General features: G+C 34.6%; 5 protein-coding genes and 3 pseudogenes across 7 annotated transcripts; 4 read left to right on the forward strand and 4 right to left on the reverse strand.

Moving 5' to 3' along the window:
- Window positions 1-441: 441 nt before the first annotated feature.
- Window positions 442-1,697, reverse strand: LOC104782316 (uncharacterized). Its single transcript, XM_010507224.3, has one exon. It carries the CDS (start codon window positions 1,556-1,558, stop codon window positions 620-622), a length of 939 nt encoding a protein of 312 aa, XP_010505526.1. The 5' UTR covers window positions 1,559-1,697; the 3' UTR covers window positions 442-619.
- Window positions 1,698-3,249: 1,552 nt separating this feature from the next.
- LOC109133078 (putative F-box/kelch-repeat protein At3g17540 pseudogene) lies at window positions 3,250-4,029 on the reverse strand (annotated as a pseudogene).
- A 911-nt stretch (window positions 4,030-4,940) lies between these two features.
- LOC104705250 (putative F-box protein At3g17560 pseudogene) lies at window positions 4,941-6,147 on the forward strand (annotated as a pseudogene).
- A 171-nt stretch (window positions 6,148-6,318) lies between these two features.
- LOC104782337 (putative F-box/kelch-repeat protein At3g17570 pseudogene) lies at window positions 6,319-8,624 on the forward strand (annotated as a pseudogene). The gene is made up of 2 exons (XR_015558870.1): window positions 6,319-6,451; window positions 7,305-8,624. The product of XR_015558870.1 is annotated as a putative F-box/kelch-repeat protein At3g17570 pseudogene (transcript).
- A 4,915-nt stretch (window positions 8,625-13,539) lies between these two features.
- On the forward strand, window positions 13,540-14,305 carry LOC104782346 (uncharacterized). Its single transcript, XM_010507255.2, has one exon. It carries the CDS (start codon window positions 13,628-13,630, stop codon window positions 13,871-13,873), a length of 246 nt encoding a protein of 81 aa, XP_010505557.1. The 5' UTR covers window positions 13,540-13,627; the 3' UTR covers window positions 13,874-14,305.
- Window positions 14,306-15,609: 1,304 nt separating this feature from the next.
- On the reverse strand, window positions 15,610-18,230 carry LOC104782355 (chromatin structure-remodeling complex protein BSH). Its single transcript, XM_010507266.3, has 10 exons — window positions 17,988-18,230; window positions 17,808-17,896; window positions 17,591-17,685; window positions 17,166-17,237; window positions 16,983-17,030; window positions 16,815-16,898; window positions 16,670-16,708; window positions 16,469-16,551; window positions 16,308-16,370; window positions 15,610-15,856 (listed from the first exon to the last, which is right to left on the reverse strand). Exons 1-10 carry the CDS (start codon window positions 18,035-18,037, stop codon window positions 15,757-15,759), a joined length of 723 nt encoding a protein of 240 aa, XP_010505568.1. The 5' UTR covers window positions 18,038-18,230; the 3' UTR covers window positions 15,610-15,756.
- A 318-nt stretch (window positions 18,231-18,548) lies between these two features.
- Window positions 18,549-19,706, reverse strand: LOC104782364 (auxin-responsive protein IAA31). The gene is made up of 4 exons (XM_010507286.3): window positions 19,392-19,706; window positions 19,083-19,294; window positions 18,915-18,999; window positions 18,549-18,813 (listed from the first exon to the last, which is right to left on the reverse strand). The coding sequence occupies exons 1-4, from the start codon at window positions 19,514-19,516 to the stop codon at window positions 18,759-18,761; spliced, it is 477 nt and encodes a 158-aa protein (XP_010505588.1). The 5' UTR covers window positions 19,517-19,706; the 3' UTR covers window positions 18,549-18,758.
- A 3,198-nt stretch (window positions 19,707-22,904) lies between these two features.
- Window positions 22,905-23,844, forward strand: LOC104782379 (transcription factor HY5-like). 2 transcript variants are annotated; one of them, XM_010507296.3, is made up of 3 exons: window positions 22,905-23,132; window positions 23,213-23,402; window positions 23,516-23,844. In XM_010507296.3, exons 1-3 carry the CDS (start codon window positions 23,069-23,071, stop codon window positions 23,718-23,720), a joined length of 459 nt encoding a protein of 152 aa, XP_010505598.1. In that variant the 5' UTR covers window positions 22,905-23,068; the 3' UTR covers window positions 23,721-23,844. The 2 variants fall into 2 exon arrangements, with proteins under 2 accessions (XP_010505598.1, XP_010505606.1); XM_010507304.3 differs by having other exon boundaries at window positions 22,935-23,132; window positions 23,258-23,402.
- Window positions 23,845-23,872: the final 28 nt, after the last annotated feature.

Below are 23,872 nucleotides of genomic sequence, written 5' to 3' on the forward strand. Positions count from 1 at the left end.
TGTGAGCAATCAACTTCCTCTCACCAGCCACACTACTCGACCACTGGAGTGGGGGCAAAAGCCAAAACGACCCAAAAAGCGTAGTTTAATATACAATCTATACGTGTTTGGTCTTATGTTAATTCATATGGCGAGAGATTCCAATCACTACCATATTGTACTTAAAATTTGATTAATAAATGGCAACTCAGGCTTAAGGTTAATTGGCTAATCGGTAAATTAGTTTGGATCCTCTTCTCCATCTTACGAAACGACGTAAAATCACAGCCTACAAACGTCGTTTGGAAAAATTATTGTATTCTTATTGAATAACGACGTCTTTTGGGCTTTTTCTGCTTATAACGACGTCTTTTGGGCTTTTTCTGCTTATAGGATTCTAAGGATTGCGCCTCTCAAACTTACTAACGGATCCGAATAGACAATTTACGTATGGACTCCTTATTCATAAGGTACGATATGTGTATATATCCCAAGAGATCAACGTATACACTACGAAACCAAAAAAAAAAACACATGAAAAGATTAGACCATGATTACATATAAAAAGATCATGAACAAGAAAACAACATCAACATCTCAACACCGTTCACACATCGACGATTTTTTCCCCTCAATTTTTTTAAAGCTCCGCTTCATCGTCGGCCAAGCTCTCTTTAACACGTTTTGACTTGTGTGACACGGTGTCTTTAGCTTCCTCTGATTTACGCGCAGCTGAGTCGTAACTCTGCGACGCCTTATCTTTTGCAGATTCCAAAGTCTCATCGGCTTTTGATTTCGCAGTCTCGTAGCTTTCCTTACTTTTCTCCTTCGCACTATTGCTATCTCTCTCTGCTTTCTCCTTCAACTTCTCCGCCTTCTCCTTAGCCGCCTTCGTCATATCGCTCGCCTTCTCTTTCGTAGCCTCAACCGTTTCCTCCAACTTCTCCTTAGCATCTCCCGCTTTGCGTTTAGCAGCGTCCTTAGCTTCTTTAGCCTTCTCGGAAACCGTATCTCCCAAGTTAGGGTTACTGTCTTCGTTCTTGATTCCGATTTTCTCTTTTGCCCAATCAGTCCAAGACTCATCGTTCTCATCTCCAGACAAGCTGTCTTTGACTTTATTTGACTTGTGAGACACGTCATCTTTAACTTGTCCAGCTGAGTTGTAACTATCCGAGGCCTTATCCTTGACAGAACTCAAACCCTCGCCAGCTTTCGATGTAGCTGTCTCGTAAGCCGACCCCGCTTTATCCTTCGCTGCTCCAACTGCTTCCTCTGCTTTACGCTTAGCCTCGTCTTTCGCGTCCTTGACTTTTTCAGTCGCTCTCCAAGCGTCGTCTTGGACAGTGTGATGAGTTGCGTCGTCCTTGACTTTTTCACTCGCTCTCCAAGCGTCGTCTTGGACGGTGTGTTGGACGTTGTCTTCGTGCTTGAGACCGATTTTTTCCTTGGCCCAACCAGTCCATGATTCATCCTTAGCCGCTTCTTCCTCGATCGTAGCTTGGACACAACACATCGTTGCAATTGCCATAAGTATCAAAGATACCATAACCAAACCGTACGCTTTCCTCTCTAACCCCATTCTTACTTATCACACTAATGGAAAACAAAATAACTTATAACGTAACTCTCTTTTCAACTCGCAGGAATGAAATATTTGATAGATAGAAAACAATGATCAGTTTACGGAAAATATCAGATGATTGTGCTTTGGTGTTCTCCGAGGAATGGTGATGTGATTTCTTCCTTCTTATGTACTAGTCGAAAACGAGATAGGCTTGAGACGCGTGGCTAACCACGTGGAGAGTACCAGCTTCTTTTAGCTTCTCGATCTTGGATTCGTGTTAAGTGGTTCTTTACACGTGTTGCGTAACCAACAATTGATTTTTAGGAAAAATGGTAAAATACTCTTTGCCGACTCGCCGAATGTTAAATAAAATTAAGGAGAGATTTCAAATCACACACAGCCACATATGTGTGAAACTTTAAACAAAAATATTAACTAGGTGAACTTTCCCATTTTTACTTTTACACGTGTTACATAACCAACTAGTATTGAGTTTTAGAAAAAATACTACTAGTAAAATACTCTTGCCGACTTATAAAAAGAAGAGAGACTTCAAAAGTTCAAATCAACATTTGTGAACCTACTGTTGATTTTATAGTTTAATAAATAAAGATATTTATGGAATTCTTTTAAACAATTTAAAAGTTTTGTTTGAAATTGCTAACAAAACTAGTGACCTTTTTAGTAAATGGTATATACGGGCTTACCGTAACCAAAATGCTAACTAATTTCTACTTTTTCACGGCAACTAAACCCCTAATTTATATATTTACTTTTATACCTATTTTTTTGTTGGTGTAATTCTTCGAGCAAATCAGAAAAAAATGACAATGAAAATGATGATTCTCCATCTTCCACACGATTTGGAATCCAAAATACTCTCTAGGAAACACTCTCTAGGATTTCGGCCAAGTCTATAATGAAATTGCAAACTATTTGCAAATGATGATACGATTTGTTCAGAAATCCGAGATTCGTCAAAAAAACTTGTGCAAGTCAAAAGGGAAGTCGATTTTACGAAGTAATTTTGGGGTTTATTCAATCAGCGATGATTTTTATGGAATTCACAGCAAAGTTGATCCATCTATTGAGTCTTATGGTAAACTTAGCAATCTAAAGATTTCAGAAGATTTAAATAAATAACTAAAATCTTTCTTTGTGACGGTTTAATATATCCATAAGCACGTAATGAGTTTCTTTTACCACCATTTAAGAACTACTGTCCGGTGTTAATACCCAAATAGAAGAAAGGGCTGAAAAGAAGAAACATATACATATGATGGATTTCTCAATTTGCATTTCAAGAGGTGCATGGAGAGAGATTTGCAGGATAAGGATTCAGTGTCAATCATACTTTTAGTATTGTATTTTACAAAGCGCTCAATTTTTTTGTAGCGTTTACTAATCGAGTATTATTATTAACTTGGTGATCATAATTAAAAGTCACCAGGTCCAAATGTTTTTGTTCTCCATATATATTGTCCCCCGTGAGTAGTTTTCTAAATGGGCTTTTTTAAAAACCCATGGGTTGAGCTGAGCTGCTATGCAGTACAGGGAGACCAATCATTTCTATGTACAGTTTTGGTTAAATGGTTTCATTATATAAGATTCTGCTTACGTTACGTGATGATAATCTCTCGAAGATGTGAAACTGGCTATAAGTAGAACAATGTATACGAGTACTAGATAACCCCTTGAATATTTGACTAATCTGAGCTCAGAAGCACCTCTCTTGATTTCCTTTTCTTTTGCCTTTTGGGTGTAGTTAGTTTTCTAAATGTTAACCAAACTTGGAACATAACTGAGGAGAAATGGCCAATCCATATCTGAAACCTGTATAATCTTAACTTCTTTATTATATTTGTCCTCTCCCACAATGTAGATTCTGGACTTTGCTCCAAATATAGTACAACAGATTGCTGTCTCGTTCTCCTCGTCCAACAAAAAACTCATCACATTCATCACAAACGGTAAATGAAATCTTTCATAATCCACTGTTAAGACAAAGTCGCTCCAGGAAAAGTCGTTGGCCTCACCAATCTTGTTTGTCACCCAAATGTTCACCTCAATCGAGAAAGCAAGGAGGTTCTGATGAAGCACCACGATTTTATCTTCACCAACGACAGAGATTGCAGCTGTATCTTCAATATTGTCACTCTGATAGTGATAGGGAAGAGGAAGACTCCCAAAAGTCTCTGTTGTGAAATCAAAACTGAGCAAGAAAAAAACACATTCGATGATCTCTCTGCAGCAACCCAGTAAGTGTTTCCTTTCACAGACACGCCACCACAACATAAGACCCATGTATGATTATTCATTATGCCATCATCAAGAACCCTCCATGAATCAGAGGTAAAGTCATAGATCTCAATCTCAGCAACCCGGAGGTGATGGAGCTCATACCAAAACCTCAAGATTTTGTAGCTACGGGGACAAGAGTTGCTGTTTTCGTATCCAATAGCAAAGATACGGTGTATGTTGAACATTATTTAGCATATGTATTATATGAAAATTCAAAACAATTTGTAAATGAAATAAAGAGAAAATTAGATATAAAATACACTTTTCTGATTCGTCCATCTATCTAAAATCTACACATTTGATACATCAACATGTGACTAAGCTAGTAAGCTTAATCAGATTATATATGACACGTTTTAACAATCTAAAAACTTAATCAAGTTATAAAAGGTAAACAGGCAAAATAATTTAGAGAATTTGTTATAAATATTTTTTTTTGGAATACATTTTACAAAAATACCTATTTTTATTGAACATTTTCATTTTTACTTTTTTTTTTTACACAATTACAATATGTTAATTTAATTTTTGGAAATTTGTTTTTTTAGGTTTGAGTTCTTTATTTTACATTTAGGATATAATTTTTAGGGGTTAGGGTTTAGTATTTAGAGTTTAAGGCTTAGAATTAAGTTATTTAATACTTTAAAAAGTGTTTTTTTGAAAATGGACAATATGAAAACGTATTTTTAAAAAGTAATATAGCAAAAATAAGTATTTTTGAAAATCCCCAATAATTTACCTATTTTAGCGTGACAATTAACCATAGAGTAAAGGAAAATTTACAATAGTGAAAAGAAAGAGAAGAAAAAAAAAGTAACAGTGTAAAGAGGGATATGCAGGATTTCACTTTCTGAAATTTAACGACGTAAAAGTAATAATTATTACATTAACCAAAAAAAGGCAACAACTATTTATTGCTATATATATATAAAAAATAATTTGGTATTTATAATAATCTTATATGTTTAAAATTCTTTTTATTTTTAATGTGTTTACGAATTCATCAATGAAAGGGAGAGAAAAAAAATAAAAAAAAAGTGGATATGTGTTAAGGATTACTTAACCCTAACTAAGTTACCGTCGCCTATATGCAAAGATGAGGTCAAAAATCAAAACAAAGTTAATCTTCGATCTTCCACAGGATGTGATAGAAGAGATATTCTCTAAGGTTCCGGTGACATGTCTACGAAGATTACGATCTACTTGCAAAAGGTTGCACGCTTTACTCAAAGATCGAGGATTCATCAAAAAATATTACGACAAAAGGCAGTACCATGCTCTTATGCTACTGAATTTTAAGGTTTATTCGATGAGCTACAATCTCCATGGAGTTAGCATGGACGTCGTTCCGAAAGGTGAACTTACCCTAGTCGACCCCTATCGTAATACATATGCAGATATATCTCAAGCCTTTCACTGCGATGGTTTATTGTTATGCACCACCAGAGAAAATAGATTAGTGCTTTGGAACCCGTTTACGGGGCAAAAGAGATGGCTCCAACAGCAAAATCGTGGCAGGATAGACGATGTCTACGTTCTTGGATACGACAACAGCGATTTGTGCTATAGCTACAAAATCTTGAGGATTCCGGGTATTTACTACAAAAGATTGGAAACTAGCCAAAATTCACGGAGGAATCTTGATGTCACTCCCAAAGGTGATCTAGGATTGAAGATCGATGGTATTAGCTCTAATTCAAGGAGGAGATATCTTGGTGTTACTACTCGCCGAAAAGACTTATATGATTTTAGCTCTGATTCATGGAAGACTCTTGATGTCATCACTCCCAAAGGTTGCTTAAAATCTTATGGCGTGTCATTGAAGGGGAATGCTTATTGGGTGTACTTATCTAAGCAAAGAGGAGTCAACGACTACTCTCTACTTAGTTTTGATTTCGCAACAGAGTGTTTCCAACATTTATGCGTTCCCTTTCATCAAGAAGCAGATTGTCTTGATACCATGACGCTCTCGGTTGGTAAAGGAGAACATCTTTCGTTGTTATATCAGAGCTGTGAGACACAAAAGGTGGAGATATGGATAACCAATAAGATTGAGACCACGTTTGTGTCATGGAGAAAGTTCTTAACAGTGGATATAGAAACGCAACTCCCTATGTTTTCGTGTCGAATGAGCTTCTTCATCGAAGAGGAGATGAAAGTTGCCGTGTGTTGCGACAGAAATAACAAAGTATAAATTGTTAGAAAAGATGAATATAAAATATCTTCTGGTTTTAATTTTTTAGAATTTGAAGGCGTAAAATGTTGGCCTCACTGTCTTTGGTTATGTTCCAAGATTGGTTTAATTAATGTGAGTTCAGTTTTTATTTAATCAATTGAAATCTCCAATGCAACGAATTGTTTTGGTTAGACCGGTACAAAAAGAAATTTAGGCCCAAACAAAGCGGTAACAAATAGTTTAGGCCCAAACGAAGCGGGTTGCCGAAACCCTTGGAATCGTTGGAGTGTTAGCTGCGACTGCGAGGACCTCTTCATTCGCAGCCTCCGAGGACCTCTTCATTCGCTTTGCTTCGTTTCTCCGATCGATTCACCGGAGAAGACACTGATTCCCACATTTTCTCCGTCGGATAATTACGCTTCCTCGTTTGGGTAAGCTCTTTCCTCTAACTAAGTGTTCTTCTTCTTACTTTTTTTTTTCCGGTTTTTTGATTCCTTGTTTTCCGATTGTTCTATATTTTATGATGTATCGATCCTGTTAATGTTCGATTTCGTTTTCCATCATCGTATTCTAGGGTTTATTAACTAATATCCTTGATGAGATATAAATCGGCTACTGTTTTGTTTAATTTTTAGCTTATCTGTTTTGATTTCCTGAATTTGTGATAATGAGTTTGAATCGTTGTATCTCTGCTTGCTGCGGTTTTATGGAAATTAGAATTAAAAAATGTGAGGAATATGAGCTCAAGGAGCAAGAACGATGGATTTGGGACTATGGAAACCTAAATTATTTCTTAGCTTCTTTTGATGGAAGACGAAATCTTAATTTGGTTAGAAAGGCTCATTTGAAAGCGTAGCAGCAGTAATTGTGCTTAGGCATTATTACGCTTCTGTGTATTCTTTTGATGAATTTTTTTGCTTTGCTGAGATTTTAATTGGATCTATATCATCATCATCATCATACAGAACAGTTATTATAATCTGTTTCTAGATTCTTTAAACAGTCATTAATCTCCGTAAACCTTATGTGCAATCTGGTCTTGGATATTATATGTAGTTTTGATGGACTTCATATCTGTTTTCTCCAAGTTGTTAGTGTTCTTCCTTGTCATTTTTTAAAGGTTATGAGTCATGTTCTAGCAGCTCTTTATCTCTGTTTATCTCATATTTTCTTCCTTAAACTTTGCGTCCTTAAATTTTTCTATAAGTGGACAAGTATAGAGGTTTACTTAAAACCCCTCATTGATATCTAACCTACTTTTGCTTTCTTTCTATGTAAATTTAGGTCACAAGACAAACAAGCAATGATGTTTTCAGATCTTCCACGGGATTTACAATCAGAAATACTCTCAAGGGTTCCGGCCAGATATCTACAACAATTGAAAACTACTTGCAAGCGGTGGTACACTTTGTTCAAAGATCCGGGATTCCTCAAGAAGAACTTGGCTAGAGCTGAAAGAGGGTTCCTCTCTCTGATCAATTCCAGGGTTTGTTCAATTAGTATCAATCTCCCTGGCATCCACAACAGCGTTGATCCGTCCTTTGACGTAACAGGTGTACTTGTCAGTAAGAATGATCCAGAAGATGTCAAGATATCTGATATCTTTCAGTGCAACGGTTTATTATTGTGCACCACTACCGACAGGAGATTCGTGGTTTGGAACCCTTATACTGGTCAGACCAGGTGGATCCCAAACAGATCCAGCAACGCATTGTTCCATAAATTTGTTTTAGGCTACGAAAAGAAAGAATCTTGGAATAGCCACCTTATCTTAAGGTATAAGTCATTCTCATTCAGCCCGGTAGGTGCGGAGTTTGAAATCTATGAGTTTAACTCTGATTCATGGAGTAGTTTTTATGACGTCTCTCCTAATTGTTCCTTCGAATCTAAGGGCGTGACATTGAAGGGGAATACTTACTGGATTGCTTCAGATACAGAAGAGCCCTTCGGTAAATTCGTAATCAGGTTTGATTTCACAACAAAAAAGTTTGGACGTCTCTCTCTTCTTTTCAGAGTGATGATGCTGATGGTGTTGTGGAGAGTATGATTCTATCAGTTGTTAGTGAAGAGAAGCTTGCGTTGTTATATGAGATGTTTGATGATGATACAGAGGATTTTTCGGAGATGAAGATATGGGTGACCAATACTAAAATCGAGGAGGCCAAAGACTTGTCGTGGAGCAGTTTCTTGGTAGTGGATTTTCCTAAATTGATGGTAACAAGGATGACAAATGTGAGGAGTTTCTTGGTGGATGAGGAGAAAAAAATGGTCGTGTTTTGTGAAACAGACAGCAATCGTCAATACAGGACAAGAGTTTACGTTGTCGGAGAGAATGTATACCAAGAAGTTTATGAAGAGACTACGACAGATGAATTATTTTGCTATTGGCCACGTCTCGTCAGCTATGCTCCAAGTCTGGTTCAAATTCAGCAAGGTCAAGTGAATCCCGGATGCAAAAGAAAAAGGTTTTGATGATGATCTTTACTATGGTTTAACTTGTCTTTTTACGTTTTGATGATGATCTTTACTCAAATACATTGTTCATGAGAGGTTTAGTCACCATCACATCAAATTAGATAAATCCTGGTATGGTTTTTCATAAAAGATCAATCCTCAGCCCAAAGCTCACGAAACATTTGATTTCCAAATAACAAAATACATACCCCGATCTTTCTTGGTTCTTCTTTGCGTACTTCTCTGTTACACCTGGAAAGTATTTTGAACCCAAACCGAACTCTTCAATCTATTTTTAAATGCTATATACATCATGATCATATACTTTATGGATATATAGAACGTCGCACTATCAGCCACTAATTAAAACATCCTACTGAGATGGATATGTATCCCCTTAATTAAATTAAATGTTGTACAATTCAAAAATTCATTGAAAAAGGTGACCAAATAATAACCATGATTTAGCTTTGAATTTGTGTTAGCCTTTGTGATCGTCGATATGTGTTGTTTCAAACGCTATATTGCATAAGGTTGACGACAAAAAATATTCAATATTGATATGATCAACATCAACAAAAATGACAAAATATCATTGAAACTTATGTAGAAGATAATCAATATTGGGTATTACAAATCACTCATATACACAAGTTAAAATAAAAAGGTAAAAAGCTAACGATTGAAGAATATAGTTTGGTAGTATGGATATTTAGGACTAAAATATATGATGGAGAACATACATCTCTCATACTTTAGTTACTATTACTTTATTTATACTTGTATATTAATTAAACTATGTGCTTGAGTCCTCTCCTCCGTCGCACATCCATGCAAAGGATGAGAATTTATTCTCATCTCAAAAAGAGTTCTTCACTTTATGCATCCATCGGTCGGTCTCCGTTGCGTTTTCCTTAGAGAATAATGTTATTTTAAACCTCGTATAGATCATATTATATATGAGATATATGCAAATGTGTAAGTACGTGTTAAGAGCATATTATTTACACGAGAGGTTGTATTTGTATATCACCATTTCGTAGCAACTTCCTATATTCTCTCTTTCTACCTTCCTATATATAAATATGTGAACTTAGATGTATACATATATGTGATTGCACGTATAAGATAAATCGAGATGGGTAAGAGCAAGAAAACGTCAACATTTTCAGTGATAAGAGCATTGTTACCGTGCTGTTCGAACAGTGGAGATGATTGGAGCGAGGAAGGAGTGATCATAAGGTCAAGAATCATGACCAGTGATGAAGATGGTCGGCTTTGGATCGCTGAGCCAGGGGTCGATAGAAGAGCCACTTCTTTTATCGCTAGGTTCTACGAGAACCGAGTTTCTGATCCTAATTACAAAACCCTCACTCCCTGAATTGTTTTCCATGCTCTTCCTTGTCTTTTTTTCTTTATTGTATTCGTCATGTTTTGTTTTCCATCATGTTCATGTTTCTTTTGTATCTTGTTAATTAAGTTCATGGTAAGAATAATAACTTAGTACACCCTTTGTTTGTTAGAATTATGGTTTAGTTTCTGTTTGTTGATATACAATATGAGATTTAGAAGGCCTTGATTCCACCGTCTTTTTTACACTTGAGTATTCTCATTTTTAGAGTTACTTCAAACTTCGATTAAAAATATCATATATCATTGGTTCATTAGTCATTACATATATCTTACTTCAAAATTTATTTAAACTTCCTTATATGATGAGAAAGAGAGAGGGAGAGGTTGTGTACACAAAATAAATGAGAGAAATTATAGACAAAACAATCTCTCCTACCCTTTGTACAATTCTTATATTTCATTTTCGAGTTGGTTTACTCCGATACATAAAAGAGAAATTCACTTCCTACCAAAAAAAAAAAAAAAAGAGAAATTCACAACCACATACCTTATGGCTTATGGACAAGGAAGAAGACACTAGAACTGTTTTTAAAAACTTCATTTGTTAATAAATTACAAATTCGAGGTTTTATTATAATGCCGAGTTACATAAGCGCACAAAGACCATTAGACCTTAATCAGCAAAAAGAAAAATAGAATCAATAGGCCTAAATCTGTATAGAGTTGTACAACCCATGGGCTTTCTTTTGCCAGTTTAAAACCATTTTGAGAAAACATTATCCCTTATTTATGTGTCGGCGTAACAAGTACATTGCCCCTAAAATAAACACTTTCAAGTCTTCGAGTACAGTAAGAATCATCTCAACAACCATAACAAATAAATTCAGGAATGTATAACTTTATTATTTGGCACAAAACGCGAAAATAAAGGTCATATAGTCAACTCAAAGTTGATTGAATTAAAACATTGAAAAGAATATGAAAAAACGTTACAAGAAAGAAAAGGAAAGTGTGTAAGGAGAGAAAAGGGGGAAAAGGAAGAAGTCAGAGTTAGGGAGAGGCACCGGAAAATATCGTACCAAGTCACCTAATATTACGGACCGACCAAACCGCCACTCAGTTTTCATCAGTCAACATACAAACAAACAAACAATTTAGCTCCTCTTTTTCTACGTCTTTACTCTTTAGATTTTATAATTTCTTGTTTTCAAAACATTGTTTTCTTGTAATAGTATTTTTGAACCTCACCGACCTAGAAAACCTTATGAGAAAAGATCTAACAAATACCCATCCGGTCAACACTACAACTGTCCATCCGGTTTACTTGTATGACTATTCAAAGTTTTGTTATCTTTAAAAAAAAGAAAATTATGGAACAAATGTAAAAACTTAAGTATTCGAATTGTTCTTCGAAGATTGGTACTTGGTTCAGTTCAGTGATCTAAAATATAACCAATCAAGTCTATTTTTCTTTCAGTTTTAAAATTAAAACATTTTTTTAACATCTATATATAATTTTGAATATAACGATCAGGATTCGATTTCTGAAAACTGCAGGACTTTGTCTTGTTTTTTTCTTCTTTAAATTATCATCACGAATTTTAAAATTAGTAGAAGCAAGAAACCACATCTCTAAGTTATGACCAATTATTAAGCCATAAAAAAAGTTATACCCATTTGATTAAATCCATCGTGTCTCGAGGGTACCTCCGAATGTGTGATCATAGAACCACGAACCAAATCATGTTCTACAATATTTATTTATTTAACTCTCTTTTTTTCTCTCTATATTATAGTATCAAAAAAAAAAAGGCTTGAGAGATAGAGAAAATAATTACGCACCAATGAGCAGAGTCCGTTGGCTGTCATGTGGGATGCTATAAACAAATTAAAAAAGAGCAGAGTCAGACTTTTATATATATTTCCGGAAATTATAAAGAAATATTATACAGTATGTTTCTATATAAAAGTATTTAAATTAAAACAACAGATTCTATTGTAACGAGAAGATGATACATGCACTGCCACGGTTCCTCTCATGCACAAGATGCTTTTCTAAAAGCATTTATTCATTTTAAAATCTAATATCAAAACATCAAAATTGAAATCCTTACTTTTAAGCTACGTCAATTTTACTACTTTGGGTTCCCTTTTTACTTAAACTAAATATAGATAATGTATCGTGTACATGCAAAAGGAATCTTGTAATCTGGTGCGTGGACACGATTGAACTTAGAAACGTTAAATCCGTATTAAAATTGTCGTTCGATTAAATCAAACTCAAACCAACTCTTCTTATTATCAAATAAACAAACTCTTCTTATCAGAAAAAAAAAAAAAAAAAAAAAAAAAAAAAAAAACAAACTCAAATCTAAAAATCAAAGGTATAAGTTTTTTTTTTTTTTTTTTTGAACAAAGGTATAAGTTTCTTATATCTAAATTATATATGAAGACAGAAAATTCCATTTAAGTATGGAACCATATATATCCCTAAAAATGGATTACCAAACCAACTCTCAGATTAAACAACTAACTAAACTAATTTTTTAAAAGTCAACAAAATATAAATGTTTAGATTATCAAAAAAATAAAAGTTTGAGTGCAAGTAAAAAAAGAGGAAGAAAATTTTGTGCAATGCAAAATTATCTCTTTATAATATTAATTTCATTTGACGTTTTGTATACTTTTGTCGATTAAATGAATTATTAGACGATGATATATATCTACTATATGTGAAAAATAGGTTATAAAAATTATAAATACAAAGAGATGTATGAAAAGAGAGAGTAAGAGATAGAGAAGCAGAGAAACATGTGGAATTCACATGGGCTATTGCTGACCAATCTGTGCCCACCTCAATCCCCTATGCCATATTGGTCCTTTAAATTCTATAGTATATACATTTATTCATAGCCACCAAATTTGATTAACTAACTTTAACATTAATTACTAATCATGATTTTTTTTTTGCTGTAGACGTACTATAATTAATTGGTACGTACATAATTTATATGAGTACGTTTATATACAATATATGTCTCTAAGAACAGAAGAATTCCAAGCTTTATAATCCGTACGTCGTTTTTGCACACATGTTATAAAAGTGTGCATCTAGTATCTCTCTCTCATAAATCATAAAAGATTATAGTTTGCTAGATAAGTTATTGAAATGATGGAGCAGAAATTAAGAAATATCTACATAGATTGATGTAATAAATAAAAAAGGGAGATCTTTTCAAAGGAAGATGGGCACATCAAATAGGAAGTGGATGGGAATGAGAGAATGCAGTGAGCACTTGGAGATTACAATTGTCAGTACCGAGGGAGTGGGAAAAGGCAAACTCGTGGCTTCATCTTGAGTTGATTCGGTTTTATCCGGTTTGGTTACATGCAACTATTACACAACTTGTCGAATTGAATGTAAGAGATAGAGAGGAAGAGATCACGTGGCGATGCATGTGGGAGGGTAGGGAGAGGCCTAAACGATGTTCAATGGATAACAAAAAGTAAAGAAAGTAAAAAAACCATAGTAATGTTTCTTGAAAGCTCCCATCGCGGATCTTGCCTCTCTTTCTCTCTATCTCTCTATCTCTCTCTCCCCTTTGCTTTAGCATTACTAATTACTCTTTAGTTTATTAATAATAATTGTTATTAAAATATAATATAGAGAGAGGGAGAGAGAGTGTGTGCGTGTATAAATACACATAACAAGTCGTTCTCGAGCTCTCTCAATCCGAATCTCTGATTAAAAAGAAGAAATACTTTATTTCAAGAATTGAGTAAACATAAAAAAAAAAAAAATGGCATCATGGAAGAAAACAATAGCAACACCATTCAAGAAAGCGGCAACATTCTTCAACCAACCGCAAGAATCACCAAAGAAGGGTTCCCGCGGTGGAAGAATGGATGCGAAAGCGAGGGAAGAACACGAGAAGAGAATGGTTCAAGAGCTTCAAGGAGAAGTCATGGCTTGTGGATATGACGACGTTCTCGTCATGTGGTCTATTCTTGACAAATCTAACTCCTCCAATAGCCTCACTGCTTAACCCCAAAACCAAACAGACAAAAAAAAATGGTATTATAATCAACCTTTGTACATATCTTAAAAGGGTGTTAGCCCGCCATGGTGATCTCCTCCTCCTCCTTCCTCCTTGTCCTTTCTTGTTATGTGGTTGTGGCTTCTTTTTTAAGGGTCTAGTGAATATTTTTTCCGACGAGTTATCGTCGAGAATTTAGATGGTTTCATGTTCCCCTTTGATAATCCCTGAGAGTAAATCACGGTGGGATTTTTTTTTATTTGGAGAAAAATATATCTTTCTTGAATTCATATATCATTTGTATGTGAGATGATTAGCATTATTTGATTGAGAATTGTTATTAGTTCTCCATAATGTAAAAGTCAGATATTGACTTAAGTTGCACATGCGTTAAATGATCAATCAGGGGAAATAATAATCCATCATTGAGTTAATGAGTCATGATTTGTTCCAATGTAACAGTACGTAATTCAAGTCACCGACCATCTTTTTTGTTTGGACCAACTAATCCGTCAAATATATATTAGTAAATAAATGATAACAAATTGTAACTCAATATTGATAAATATAAAAGCGAGAAATTATTATTATTCTATCATTCTCTTATAACGTAGAAGTTAGGAACAATTGGCGGTAATGGTCTAATATTGTCTCAATACACAGAACCATCGACTGAGCTGACATCCCTAACTTCGGACAGACAGAAAGAGCTCAGGCTTTACGCTCATTACTTTTTTTAGTCAACAAAAAAAAACAACTTCGTCTCACGTAGACCCAAATCTTTTGTAGCCACAAAAATAAAACAATTAGATCCTTTTTGGTTTAATTTCAGTTAGATTCAGTTTTTCTCTTTTGATGCATCTTCTTTCTTATTTTAAGTTACCTTACATGTTCATTTAGAGAAGTTACTTGAACCAAAGTAAGATAGTTTTCTTCAATGTCAGTTAGGTTGATTGTTGTTATATTGTTTTTTCGACTTCCGAGTATATAAGATTATACAATTACACCGAATATTAAAACCAGCTTCAAGTTTAGCTTTATTCATCAAATGGATTCTATTATAAAGAAGAAAGCATCAGCCGATTCAAGACATTAACTTGTTTATCCATGTACCCTTCCAAGGATAGGGCACAAGTACAACTCATAAATTCTACACAACAAAAACTGATCAATAATCTCCACACAAAACTACAAAAATTCCAACAAAATTATTAATAATAAACCCAATAATTTTGTTTATTTTCGAACAGAAAAAATAAATAATAATTAAGATGACAGGAGCTTGAGCTTGAAGGGGACCCAATCATTGAACAGGCAATGAGAAAAAAAAGTGGGGAAAGAGAAGAGAATAGAAGAAAAAGTACGACCGTATTCGACAGTGAGGTTAATGGTTGATGATGAGATCTTATTAAAGTCTCAAGTGGGTCACTTGATTCTCACAACGTGCCTTGTCCTCTCCCCTTAATTTTTTAAATCTATACTCTCTCTCTTTCTTTCTCTAACATTCTTAACATGCTCAAAGTTTGGGAAACATCTTCATCAAGAGATGGTCTCACTCAACTCAACTTCTGTTAACCTAACATGTCCCATTGAGGTATAATCATCTACAGATTCCTCATTCCACACCCACTTGTGTTTCACTTAACCAGGGTTTTGCTAAAACTAAAATCTCAAACTTAGGCCATGAGCCATGGCACATTTGCAATAACTTATCACCTAGAGGATTCGGTTTCTCACATCAAACATTTTGAAAAACTCCAAAGTTTCTAGTTATTGAAATTCAATAAGATCATACACTCCAGTTAAGGAAAATACAACACATATTGAGTTCGTATTATCATTCATTTGCGGAGTCTTGCCCTAAGGAATATTTTACATGTCCACAAAACGCTTTACCTTGCATGTCTTTCTTCCCTGGCTTCAAGCGCATCAACTTCCTCACTTGTTAGCAGATCCACCACTGGTTCATAAACATCCAAGTCTTTCCTTTTCCTGTCAAAGTCACGCTCAAAATTGTTATGTATGGATCTTATTATTATTTTTTATCACTTTTGCTTGGTCTTGCAAGTCAATTTGTTTGCCCATAAAACTTATTTTTTTGAAAGCTCTCATTTAGTGATAAGCAATGCAGGAAGAAGTTCATCAATCTTTGCAATTAAACGACTTGCAACCTAGTGATTTAGTTTTTTCTGTTCAATGAAATGTAACATTACCAGAGGTCAACTATTAGAGCAATCTGAGAAAGGATCAGCTCCATACAATGGGATCATTAACTAACAAACCATACAAAATGTATGAAGAGGTGGCACATATAAGTGTGTATATATAGGTAACAATTTCGAATCATGTTATAAACAATCTAGATGCAAGGAGTCATTCGAACAACAGGTCTTAACAAGAGACTTTCACAGAGAAAATATACGTGGGCAGGATAATCACTTACCTAACTACACTGGACTTAAAGCTGAATAGCTTCACTAAGTCCATTGACAGGCCACTTGCTTTGCTGCACATGAAAGATGCAAAGTTATTGTAGAATTGTTTGAGCTAGGGTCTACTATTACCACAAGATAAATTGGACAAATAAGAGCAACATGAAAAGACCTCGCTGAACCATGATCAGATCCTCTGCGGCCTTTCTTACTTAATCTACTCTCTCTAGCTGAAGCCACACTTTGAATTGCAATCTGGAAAGTAGATCAACGACATGGTAGGTCAGTAAGTTTGGCATTCATGATCAAAACAGAAAATTATTAAACTGAATTACAAATAACAATAGCTTAAAGCTACAATTAAATTTTCTACCTCGTAAAGTTGCTCCCTTATTGCAAAGGCAACAGCAGGCTTCAGAGAAGAAAAAAAGAAACCAAAGAACACTTGTATTAAACGTTTAAACTGTAGATTTATCTGATTGCATAATGAAACGGTGAAAATTGAATGGTTATCTTACTCCAACTTCGGGATCTTCAACACCTAAATCCTTGCACAAGGTTCTTGCAAATTCCTCAGGATCACTCTCAAAATTGTTTAGGTCCTGCAAAACCAGCAATCAAGTTGCATTGAGACTGAGAGTACCAAATCATGGCTGAAACTGTTCAAGATCCCCATGTATTCTCACCCACAAGAACTGATCTTTGATGAGGGTATGGTTAACTCGGAGATCAAGCTGAAAAACAAAACGGAAAGATAGCTTATCAGCTTCTAAAAATTCATATTTTTCAGCAAATTACTCATATACAAAGAGAGAAGGATAAGAAAATCAAAAGTATTCGTCCAAGATAGTTATATTGTGTCATAATACCTTGATTGGTATGATCTTTTCACCAGTGTACATATCTTGTCCTTCATATGCCCGAAAATCTGAGAGCTGAGACTGACAAAGCAGAAAAATGACCAAAATGTAAGCAGAGAGATTTCTAAAGAGGCGATTACAATCCTTACAAAAACAGTATAAAGCATAACTGAAGCAAAAACATCACAGAATGTAGTCCTAAAGATAATACATCTCATGGTACAATGCTATAATCAGGCCTCTTCTTAAGTTAAACCTAAAGACTTAGAAACAATAAGTCGAATGTATAACTCACAAAAGACAAAGTGGTAACCTAAAATGTTCAACATATCATTCATCTCTATGACAAGTGAAAGAGCTTAACAACAAAAACATAGCAGAAGAGAAACATAAGTAACGGGGGTGTAAGTAGCGTGATCGAGTTTAGAAACAACCTGAATAGATTGGGCAATCTGAGTGATAAATGCAGAGGGAAGTTTCAAGTCTTTAACAGTTCTTTTGGCAAAGACAACGACTTCATTATCCGGGTCTTAAAATCCAATACCAAAAAAACAAGAATCAGTGAATCACCCACATTTACAACAAAGCGTTTCTACTGTAGATACCGGAGAAGATGACAAACAAAAAAGGTAGGGTTTTTAAGAGAGAAACCTGAAGGGTTCCAAGTGAAAGCATCTTTGTAACGTTGACCTTCAGATTGAATGTCTAAACGTATAGGTACCAAGTTTTCAGCAGTAGGCCTAGCTCCAACCATAGAATCATGAAAAGTCGATATCAATTTCAAACAAAGTAATCGAAGAAGAAGTAGAGGAAGAGATGAATGAAACTCACATCCTGAACTTTACGGGACCTTTCCAACCACTAGACCCTAAAGCCTTCATCTTTAAACCTTAAACCTTCTCCTCCAATTTCACGAACTGAGCTTTCAAGGAAGAGAGCCGGGGAGAGAGAGAGGGGGAAACTTCAATCTCTCTTCTTCTCCGGCGCTAGAGCAGTAAATTATAGTTTATTTCAGAATCGCCCGCGTATTTTGATTTCTTACACATTTCCCCCCTAACTGTTTTCTGTGATAATAATCATATTCCTAAAACTTTTAGGCTAAAAGGTAGTATTTGGGCTTTAGACGGGCTTTATAGGAAGCGTTTATTGGGTTTTTAAACAGGCCTCATTTTTAACAATACTAAATGAACCAACGAGATTGACATGAAGGCACATCATCAAAGAGAATCATTCTCTTCGCTACCACATTCCATGTTCGTTCGTGCTCCCCATAACAACGTTCGTGTTTTCTTCATAGTCATGTACACATTCGAAGGAACACGATTACAAATTTACAACAACACATGTCGTATAAGAATTTTAGATCTCTATTCAGAACCAAAAAAAAAGAAGTCTTGGATATTGTGATTTATTTATAAGGGGTAAAAAAACACACACTCAACGGTGTCATATATAGATAGATATATATGCATCAATTCTCCAACTTCTTTAAAGGCCTTTGTTGCAATATGCAGCCACGTCAAGTCTCTTCCTCAATGCCTAAATCTCTCGCTTCTCAAAACTGTGAGACCACAGCCTGCCTTGAACGATCCAAGGTTCTATCTAATACCTCTCCGGTCTCGTGATCTTTAGTCTTCTCACGGTTTCAAGAAACATACTGAACAATACAAAACATCGGTTCCAAAATCTGAGATAAGTTACCTATAAGCGAGGGGAATATATCAAATATGAGATCAAGATATAAGATTTTATTCTTACTCCCATGGAATATCTCCGACCATCATCCAATCTCCATCTTTATCTTCATATGTCAAAACATGATGTTTTCTATCTCGTTTACCGCCTGTTAGAAACCAACACAATGTATAGTATTAGAATTTGGTTGGATGTTGAAATCACTAAGTTCTGTGTTGTTTATTTACTTACAGATGATTGGAGTATCGAACATGTGAGACAGGTTTTCTAAGAGACTCTCGTAGCCGGAGAATGCACAAAGGTCAAGTTTTCTCCCAATGGGGACACCTTCCATATAAACCTTAACAAAGAGAGATGTGTCATCACGACGACGAAGAAGACGACGACCCTTTAATGTATCTCTTAATCGAGACTTTATCGGTGGCCAATCTTGTCTTGCTTCTCTATTAGCATAAAAAGATTCAAAACACAAATGTGAACAAATTAAAACAGAGCAAAAACAGAACATAGGGAAAACAGAGAAGTGATCTGAAAGAAGACCTTTGTGGAGAAGTAGAGGGAAAGGTGAGGCTAAGGGAAAGGTTAACGGAAGATTCTGAAGGAGAAGGTTTAGTACTGTCGAGAGAAGATGAAGAAAATGAAGAACAAGAGTTAGAAAACTCCATTGATGAGAGATCCTTGATTATGCAACTTCACCTGGAACTGAAACTACATGCTCCCTCCCTCTCTTCTCTCTTGAAAGTGCTCTTCATGTCTCTCTCTCTCTCTTTCTATTTCTCTCTGTTTAGTAAACAATAGAAGACTAGTAGGTGATTCGATAGCATAGATTTGAATTTAAAATGATTTAATCAACTTATTAAAAAAAAATGTAACAAATATTAGAAACATAGGTTCCCCACATTAACTATGAACTTTCAATCTTCCATATATGAACACACATTAATTTCTGAAAACCACTGTAATAATTACCCGATTAGATACTTAACTCATATGTTTAGATCTTTGGAGTTTGTTAGTAGTAAAATGTCAAACTGTGGTTTTGAGATTTGTTTACATGTAAGATTCGAAGTTTCCGTATACAGGAGGTATCCAAGGAATGTGTCCAAATGATGTTGGAGCTAAAATGTTAGGGATTTGATTTTTTTTTTTTAATTTCTCAACCGCTCAGATTCTTTAATTAGGAGAGATAAGGGCCAAAAAACCTTTATTGTCTAGCCGTAAACAGAAACAAAGCATCACATCACTTTCACTTTCCTACCATCAATATTTGAAAACTGAGTCTATCTATATAGACTATGAACTTTGGGGGATCAAAATTTTTTAGACCTCTTCTGTTGATAAGAAAACTCAATTGTCTCTTATGACACATTAATGTTACAGACCATTGAAAATTGCAGAACCAATAAAAATAAAGGAGGCTTGAAGAGTTTTGTGTATGTTGTTTTTGTGGAGCAGACAGTGTTCTTTTCTTTAACTATACGTTTCCTGTTAATGTCTCTTTTAGCTTTGTCGATTGTCTTCTCTTAGCTAGGAGTCCAATCTTCAATTTTCTTTTTATTTTAAAATAAAATTCATTGTTTTATTATGGTGAACTAATAAATAAATAAAGTAGACATAAGTTGTTACATCACATAATGCTCATTGGCTGTATTGATAATATTAGATTCTAGAATCATGATGGGAAGTGTATTGTAACCTACTACTCGGTCTCACTCATCAACATTGATATTTTAGGATATTTTTTTGTCCCACAAAGATTGATGTTTTGTAAACTTCAAAAAGTAATCATTAAAATATTTAAAATTTGGAATTGTTATTGGTTTAAAATTAAATAATACTCCCTTTGTCTCAGGTAGTTTGATATTTAGGATTTTACACACATATTAAGACAAGAGAATGTATGATTAATTTTGTTTTCTGATGATTTTTTTATTTTATTTATGACCTCCCATGATTTATTTTTCTGATACTTTTTCACTTTCCCACTTTTGCACTCCATACATTCTACAACATCAATAATTATTAAAACAAACATTTATTAAAAATATTCAGAACATCAATCTTTGAGAGACAAAGATTATTCTCTAAAACATCAAACTATGTGAGACAGAGAGAGTATCTCTTTAATCAAATAGAAAATATATTTAAATTTAGTAATCATTGTTTTCTTAAAAATGTGTAAAAGCTTATAAACATGAATCTTTCTGAGATAGATGGAGTATTATTTACTTTGTTATAAAGCCTACCTGGGATGTTGGATCGATAAGACTCCTATGAGCTATTATACGATCTGTCTTTGGACATGCATGTCTGGTCTCTAGGGATCCTTCTTTGTGAGAATTTCGATATAATTAACTTTATAATGTCTAGTAGTCTAATGATGATGAATGTCTAGCCCTCTTTATAGTACTTATAATAATTAAGACTAATATTATCAGCTAAACTTCTTTCTAAAAAGATAATGTAATCAGTTTTCAGTATTTTGTATGTCCAAGGAGTTATTACTCGCATATCTTGATTTGAAAGAGTTTTGTCATTTCTTTTTTCAAGTTTCTTACAAAACAAAACTCATTCGGACCGAGCATGCGAACAATAAAAGATTATCACCGGAGCTTGTAGCTCGATTACTTCTAACCATCGTAAATTAAAGGGCACGTTTTGTAGAAGTAATATAGAGAGGCATGCAATAGTACTGTGCCGAAAAGTTATAGCAAATAGAGATCATTATCATGATTTGTACTCCTATATTAACGTGGCATGTTCATGCATAGACAAAAAGCAATCATATCTCCACGTTTGCATACAGCTTCAAAACAATCAAATCATTTATAGTCCTACCAACAAAATGAATGTCTGCTTCTTATGAAAATCAATTATTTGGATGGTACTTCCTACTTCGTCTAAATACTTTTAGTTGATTTCAAGGCATGGGGTCCCTTCAAGGTTCGAGTGATACACAAACTCATTAGTATTGTGATATAGTATGACACAGAGGAAAACGAATAAAAGAGCACAAAACAAAAGGTTGATCATGGGTCGGTCGATATGTGTTATTTTTTCTTTTTTGATAAAGTCGACATGTGTATGAAAATCAAGAAATATGTATGGACGTATGGTCGAAAATACATATGAAGGTTTAAGTGTGTGTGCTTCTTTATAACCTCAGAAATTATTTCACATTGTTTATGTGTGATTTTCCGGTTCCGAACGACTTCATAAACATCCCTCAAAATTTAATCTACGATATAGAAGATCATTGTCAAATATTTTAGCTGAATTATCAAGTTCTGTTTGATATATAGCATTGCAATTTTTAGTATTGATTATGACAGTGTTCAAAAAAGTGTTAGATGCTAGACAGAGCGATTCAACCGTCCAGTTTTTGTTTCCGCATAAACCCAACATCTGATATGTAATCCCTATGGTTGAAGTTTGCTTAGTACATTTTAAATTTCATTGAGACTAAGAAAACATACTGAATCTTAAAAGTAACTAGTTATGGTACATGTTAAAAAGAACATGAGGAACTATATACGGCGGCATTACAAAACCATGAAAAATGCTTCGAAATGATTGACTGATTTTAGGATTGATAGAAAGTAATTTTTAAAACATTCAAAACATTAGTTAGCTGTCTTTATAAAAAAAAAAAAAAGAGAGAGTTATTTATGTACCAAGAAATAGAAAACGAGATAGATGACCACATGATGAGTTTGTGCATGCCTGTTACGCCATGCAAAAAGATACAACCCCTGACTTTGTCTGCAAGTACGCTTGTATCGTTTCTAGACAGTAATCATTGTGTTAAACCCACACGCTCTGTCAATAAAAAGTTGTTTCCATAAGAAATCATGAACAAGAGACTTTAAAAGCGAAAACACAACACAAAATCAATTAATAAGTTCAATCGGGTATTACCGTATAGTCATATATACATAATGGGAAAAAGAAAACAAGAATAACATAATAATATACGTGTTCTTAATTTCAACCATTGGATTGAAACTGTAGCATTTGTGGTCTTACATAAACATACGTGTTCTTTTATAAGCCAACCAAAACTTCTTAATCATTTTTTGTGTTCGAACCGAGATGCTCTGACTTTGAGTGGTCCAAAAGATGCAATTTCTTTTCGTTTGATATTCTCTTTAACCTCTTTACCTCTCTACTTTGGTCTTGAGGAAGCAAATTAAATCTCAAAAGAAGAAAATAAATTGATGTCTCTTCAACGACCTAATGGCAACTCGAGTTCTTCTTCTTCCCCCAAGAAGCACAAAACCGGTAGGTGTTCTATCAAAGTATTAGTTTTTATCTTAAATTTGGTTTTGAGAAACTAGGTTTATGTATATAAATTATATCAGAGGAGAGTGACGAGGAGTTGTTGATGGTTCCTGACATGGAAGCAGCTGGATCGACATGTGTTTTAAGCAGCAGTGCCGACGATGGAGTGAACAACCAGGAGATTGACACGACTCAAAACGGAGGAGTCTCCACAGCTAAACGCCGCCGTGGACGTAACCCTGTTGATAAAGAGTATAGAAGCCTCAAGAGGTATATATATATAATGAGTTATATAAAAACCATTAATTCTTGCATCTGGTTTAATTAATTAATTGTGGGATTTGAAATGGTTAATAAAAAGTATTTGGTGAAAAAAAAAACAGATTGTTGAGGAACAGAGTGTCAGCACAACAAGCGAGAGAGAGGAAGAAAGTGTATGTGAGTGATATGGAATCAAGAGCTAACGAGCTACAGAGCAACAATGATCAGCTTGAAGAGAAGATATCAACTCTTACGAACGAGAACACAATGCTTCGTAAAATGCTTATTAACACTAGGCCTAAACCTGATGACACCAACAATCACTAAACCAAGATGCTTTTATTTAACACAATGTTCAATGTTCTTTCTTTCTTTCTTTTTTTGTTTTCTTGTTGATTTTGTTTGTATACATACAAATTTTTGTTCCAATAAAATCCAAAATTAAGCATCACTGATACACATACTTAATTCTCAATTAT

This window comes from Camelina sativa, chromosome 1 (genome assembly GCF_030686135.1).
Source record: "Camelina sativa cultivar CO46 ecotype springtype chromosome 1, ASM3068613v1".
Taxonomy (NCBI): Eukaryota; Viridiplantae; Streptophyta; class Magnoliopsida; order Brassicales; family Brassicaceae; genus Camelina; species Camelina sativa.